A 6,034-nucleotide genomic window follows, 5' to 3' on the forward strand; every position below is an offset into this window, starting at 1 on the left:
CGCTAAGTCGAATCAATTCATTAATAACTATTTTCATTCTACGTCCTACATCTTGGATGAAATGTCACAAACCCTTAAAACCATGGAGTGCATTTAGATAAATGAAGTGAATATTGCATACAGATCATCATCACAATATTACGATAAAACATGATTTTGTTACACAAACAGCAGCATAATTTGCGCACAAATTATGACTTCTTCAATTTGATTGAAAAGTAGCCATTAGTTGATAGAATTATTATGTTAATTCTGTTTTCGTGGCTCACTTTCTATCAGGAACATGTCGCGGCATCGAACCATTTGCTTCACTATCGTCCTTCCAGTCATCATTCAACTCTTGTCGTCGTCGACCACGGCTTCGACAACCCTGGAGCGATGGAGAAACTGCACACTGACTAAAGACATCTGGCCGAACGAGGCACGCTGGTCCAGCGATGTTGACAGCCAAGGAGCCGATGGTCGTCATCGAAACACGATTCCGCTCTACATTGCCGGATTCCTCCCTTTCAGCGACGAGTTCAACGACCAGCTCGTGTGCACGGTTCTTATGGCCGTCGACCACGTGAACGCTCAGCCGAATCTTCTGGAGGACTATGAGCTGCGAATTCTCTGGAATTGGACTCAGGTAAGTAGCGATTACAAGCTCTTGATTCATAATGATTCACGGCTGTAACTGTATCGGCATGATAATTTCATTGTTGCATTTTTCCTCATGCTTAGGGGAAATTTACGTTGACATAGTCGGCCTACATATTTGTTTGGAGATTAAGATCGTTAATGATAGAATAAAGGAAAACTGCATGCCCAAAACTGCAATGCCCTAAAACGAAACTCGGATTCAAGTTGCTTAGAATTCTAATTCGAAAGCGACGATTCCAGGGGCGGATCCAGGAATTCCGTAAAGAGGGGGCGTGTTTGCAAAATTAAAGGGGGGGGGGGCGCACGCACCCCTCCCCCATTTTTTCTTTTTATTTCTTTTGTTTCAACATAAAATTAAGGGGGGGGGGGCGTGCGCCGGTTGAGGTCCTCCCTGGATCCGCCCCTGGATTCTATAGTGACATAACATTATGAGTTCGATGTAATTGCCCATCAAGAACGTTTTCCATGGGACTGACTCTCTTCACTTTACCCCGACCCCGACCCCGGTACCCCGACCTATTTATGATGGGACTTCTGTGTTTCCATCTACGTCCAAGTCTAGCGTTCTTAGTTGATTAAATAATGATCTTGGAAGTCTTAGTTTCCCATTTCCTTTCATAATTTATGATACCTGCCTTATTACACGTGAGGATTTCGATATATCGTTTGTACGTCAGGCTCATCCAGCACCGGCGCTTCAATACCTGTATGACGTCATCTACGAATCGCCTCAAGTTGTCATGGCGTGGGGGCCTACCTATTCAAGGGTAGGGGAGGTCATCAATCGAGTGGCAGCGGAGTATCACCTCGTGCAGGTCGGTGACATTGACATGAAAATGAAGACATGATTCACAGAACAATAACAAATAAAAAATATGTAAAATGAATTATCATTAATTTTTGAAATAACTTGATAAAAATGGCAATGAAAATACTGGTAGGCCTATGTATCATTCACACACAATTCAGTTTTCAAGTTATCTCCACCGATTTATTAAGATAGGCCTACACACACACATGCATACACACGCATACATTATAACATAGTACATATATATATATATATATATATATATATATATATATGTATATACAATGTATATATATATATATATATATATATATATGAGAGACATGAAAAAGGAAGGAGTATATAGCTTTGACATCACTATTCCTCTCACTGTTCCTCCTTATCGGAGGATATATATATATATATATATATATATATATATATATGTATATAATATATTCATATATACGTAACGTATAACAAACAGGTTGGAATAGCGCAATTTCAAGCCAACGACCAGCTGGTGGAGAACTATCCCTACACGGTTCAGATCTACCCGGCGAACTCGGTCTTCAACCCAGCAAGAATCGCTCTTCTGAAGACCATGGACTGGAGGCGAGCGGCCATCGTTTACCAGAACGTCAACCTCTTTCGAGATGTAAGCTATATCTTTCCTAACGAAAGGCGAAATATCTCTGGAAAAAAAAAAATCTGGGTCCCATTTCATGAAAGATGATTAGATAGCAACTCTTGCTGGAATAGCAATGTCTCGTAGCAACAGCCAACCAGGAAGCGAGATTTTGTCATTACCATGACAATTGAGATTACAGCGACAGTAACTGTTGCTATCATAGCAACTTTTTTCTCTTTAATGAAATGGTACTCGGAAGGCGAGGGTACATGGTCTGCTGTAATCGTGCTTATTTGAAGACGAAAGTTATGGAAAGTCGAGTCACCCAAAAAGAAAGAAAGAAAGAAAGAAAGAAAGAAAGAAAGAAAGAAAGAAGATATTATTTTCGCTACCTATAATAGATAGCCCAATAGCGTTCACTCTGCCACCATATTGTGGCAGTTGCCATTTGCTCAATTAGGCCTGTACCTTTTCACACACAGAACATCTTGTTTATATTCTACGCATTAAATACAACAGTATAAAACGTTAAATTTTTTTTTCGAAGTACATTTCACACATAGCGTTTATCCAGCTAACGAAATCAAGAAGAAACCAACGTTTGCTACCGTCTTACGTTTTCCGAACGATCATTAATTTTGAGAATGACGGATGTCAGAGAAAACGTGACTCTAGTATTGTTGTTATTATTTTACATCTCCTTTCCTCTCCGAACCATAATTGATGATTCTAAGTGTAAATTGACATCTTAAATAGCTACTCCAAGTCATATCTTTAAAAAAAAAATACTTGTAGGCTATTTCAAGGTGATTCTAATCTCCACTTCATTTTCTGTATAGAACAAACAAGCGCCTGTCACCTCAGAAGTACATACCTTCTGAGTATTATCATAAAGCCTCAACACTTTTTACTTGGGGACCTCGAAGATATCCAACTTTGTTTGTTTAGGGTTTTTTTGAACATCATTCTACCTTTTTTTTCCTGATTTAAGGATGACGACCCGTCGGATTTATGTATGGCGGAACGATATGCTTGCAATATTATATATGACTTGAAGGTATTCTTTCTCCATCAAATGCCATTACATGCATCTCAATTTCTCTGGCCCACGTACATGAATATAATTCCAATTTCAATATAATGAAGTCACCTTTTGAAAAATAATTTGATACCAGGTATATGTTTATTGCATGATCAGTCTTGGCATTTTTCTCTCTCTCCATCCTAGGAAATGGAGGAATTGGCTATGATGATGCAAGCCGAGGGAATGAACACCATTGCCATAGAAACCATCAACGATGATCCGCGTACAAACATCGAGAGCTTGAAGGTATGAGAAGGAGAACGATTCTCTGGGAAACACGCATATAGGAGCATACACAAAGACGGATCATAGAAACACAGCCAAATATATATGGCAATCTATATAACTACATCTTCAGGTGAATAACAAATGCAGACAATCAGCTGTGCACCAATGTATGCATGATGACAATGGGATATGTCAACGAGAAATTGTAATCTGTTGTAGGAAATATGTTTGTTTGCTGTGATGGCATGTACCCATAAACGTGGACATTACGTTATTCAATACATGTATCATCAAATTGTTACTACTGGTATCCAATACATATTCGTAATACGTTGCCCAAGGATATTCATCGTTATGTAACAGTTTTACCAGGTTAATTTTTGTCACACTTTAAAATCATTTTAAGAGATTTATTTCATTTCATTTTATTAAGTCTTCTTTAAAAGCAGGGTAGTCCCATTCAGTGCCACAAAGGCCTGCTTTACAAGGGAGCCCTGCGTTGATATACATTACATTGCATGTGCACACAATAAAAAACAAGAACAAGCCGAACATAGATATGATACAGCTAAAGAACAATCGGTTCGAAAGAACATAAAACACATAAGAAAGAACATAAAACGAGCAGAGAAAATAGATATCTGAATAATTCATAGCTAGTGTAAAGGGTTTTTATCAAATGAGAGATTGATGTTGGCGTACACGATTCTTAAATATTTGCAATGAGGAGGCTGTTTGAATAAAAATGGGTAACTCATTAAACGATTTGCTTGCAGCATATGTGAAGGAGCATTTCTTATATTCAATTCTAGGTTTGGGTATATGTAATTGGCAAGAAAGGGCATATCGAGTGGTATAAGTAGTATGGCGTTTGGTCACAAGTTTAACTTTGTACGTTGGGGCTAATCTGTGTAATAATTTGTACACCAGGACACAGTAATGATATTGAATTCTTCGTTCAACTGACTGCCATCTCGTTTTTCATGTGTGAACTGTACCGAATGTATTTATCATCTGACATGATATATAGTATTTGATATCTGGTTTTTTTTTCGTGATAATGAGTGTCTCTGTTGATATTGCTTCTATGTTTGCTTTCATTTTGTCTGTGCATTTCTTCTATAATTCAGAAAACATTTTTTTTTTTTTTTTTGGGGGGGGAGGGTTACATTGTTTTGTGATGACATCAAAAGATAATGAATCCTCTATCGTTTGTGGCATAATGAAGTTTCCCCACTTGAATAAAGGGAACCTTAAAGAAATTGAATATTTCATTTATAATAAAAATGATTTCTCCCAGTACAATCTTATATGAATGAAAAATTGAAGTTTCCCTATTTGGAATAAATGCAACATTAAGGAATTGAATATTTCATTGCTCATAACCATGATTTCTTCTGGGGGTATCTTATATGAATGAAAATTTGCAGCAGCAGAAATACTGTTTTCCATGTGACCAGCACGTTGAAGATTTCTGACTCTCTTCCCCAAACATTTCACCTAAAAGTGCAACTATCATAATCACGAAACCAAGGCTTCCTTCATGTCTAGCATTGTCTAGGGAGGATGCTTGTGCACTGTCCCCCTTAATATATTATTCCTTGTGAATATAACATAATATGATAAGTTTCTGATGTGAAAGCTTCTTGTGTCTGATATCATACATTTTCCCATCAATATTTCCTTGATGTCAAATTTAGAAGCAATCGATTATTCACCGATTTATTTTCTTTCTTCGCTCCCATTGTTGATAGATGAAATCCTGTGTCTTCCAAATTAAGTATAGTTTTCTTGTTTGTAATGCAGAAACAAAAAATGCACTGGCAATATATACATCGTTTCAAAGTTAGCATGTTTGACAGAAGCGAATAGCTGATCAAGTATACATGAGTATTGAGTCAATTTGAGATAGAAAACCCGACTTGAGCATTCTGCATAACGTCAGATTTTTCTGTACGCAAATACATTTGTATTTGAGAATCCCTTAAAGTATATCAGCTCGAAATCAATTTGAATCACACCAAGTCACAGAAAAAAAAATCAGAACTGATATAATTTTGTTCTCGTCACGGAAATTAGAACCAGATGAAAAAAAAGGGGAAAAAATGAAGGAAGAAAACCGGTATTTCTGTCAGTGTGTCTTCAGCGGTGTGACAGCGTGAATCCTGTACAGGATTATCTTGATTACATGAATCTCTGACAGATGAATTGAAAACTGTCAAAAGGTCTGGTCTGTGCAGTAGCAAGGTTTCTCGTATAGATGGGATGAGTTTCTCGTCAATGGCTGAATGGATAAGAATAGTGCCGTACGGTTGTGTTTTGTTTGGCTTTCAGGATATATCGGGCTTTTGTATTTCTCACTTTTTTTTTTCGCTTACGTTCTCTTAAACAAAACAAGAAGCAGCATTCATCACGAATGTGCGGAATAAAGGTGGATTTTGTAATGCGTAAAGAGAACAAAAGTGGAGGGACGGCTGGCCTGTATTTGAGCTTTCTGCTACTTGCGCAGTCATTCTCATTTTCTGGTCTTATCTTTTTGTCTATTTTTTTTAGACGACCCGTCGTGAATCAGTGTTGGTGCCTTTGAGTTTGGGAGAAACGGGAGTAATGAAATACCGCCGAATTCTTTTTTGTTTCCGGAGCGGCCTTCCTTATGGCT

At 37.7% G+C, this 6,034-nt stretch overlaps 1 protein-coding gene across 1 annotated transcript in view; it reads left to right on the forward strand.

Moving 5' to 3' along the window:
* The first annotated feature begins 283 nt into the window (after positions 1-283).
* LOC139743155 (gamma-aminobutyric acid type B receptor subunit 1-like) overlaps positions 284-6,034 on the forward strand; it is an 18,901-nt gene continuing 13,150 nt past the window's right edge. Inside the window, exons 1-4 of the mRNA XM_071653668.1 lie at positions 284-628; positions 1,320-1,457; positions 1,920-2,090; positions 3,292-3,393. Of these exons, the coding sequence (XP_071509769.1) occupies positions 284-628; positions 1,320-1,457; positions 1,920-2,090; positions 3,292-3,393 (756 nt within the window). The remainder of the gene's footprint in view (positions 629-1,319; positions 1,458-1,919; positions 2,091-3,291; positions 3,394-6,034) is intronic.

This window comes from Diadema antillarum, unplaced genomic scaffold (genome assembly GCF_040938485.1).
Source record: "Diadema antillarum isolate AM-2024a unplaced genomic scaffold, OU_Dant_1.0 scf00000033, whole genome shotgun sequence".
Taxonomy (NCBI): domain Eukaryota; kingdom Metazoa; phylum Echinodermata; class Echinoidea; order Diadematoida; family Diadematidae; genus Diadema; species Diadema antillarum.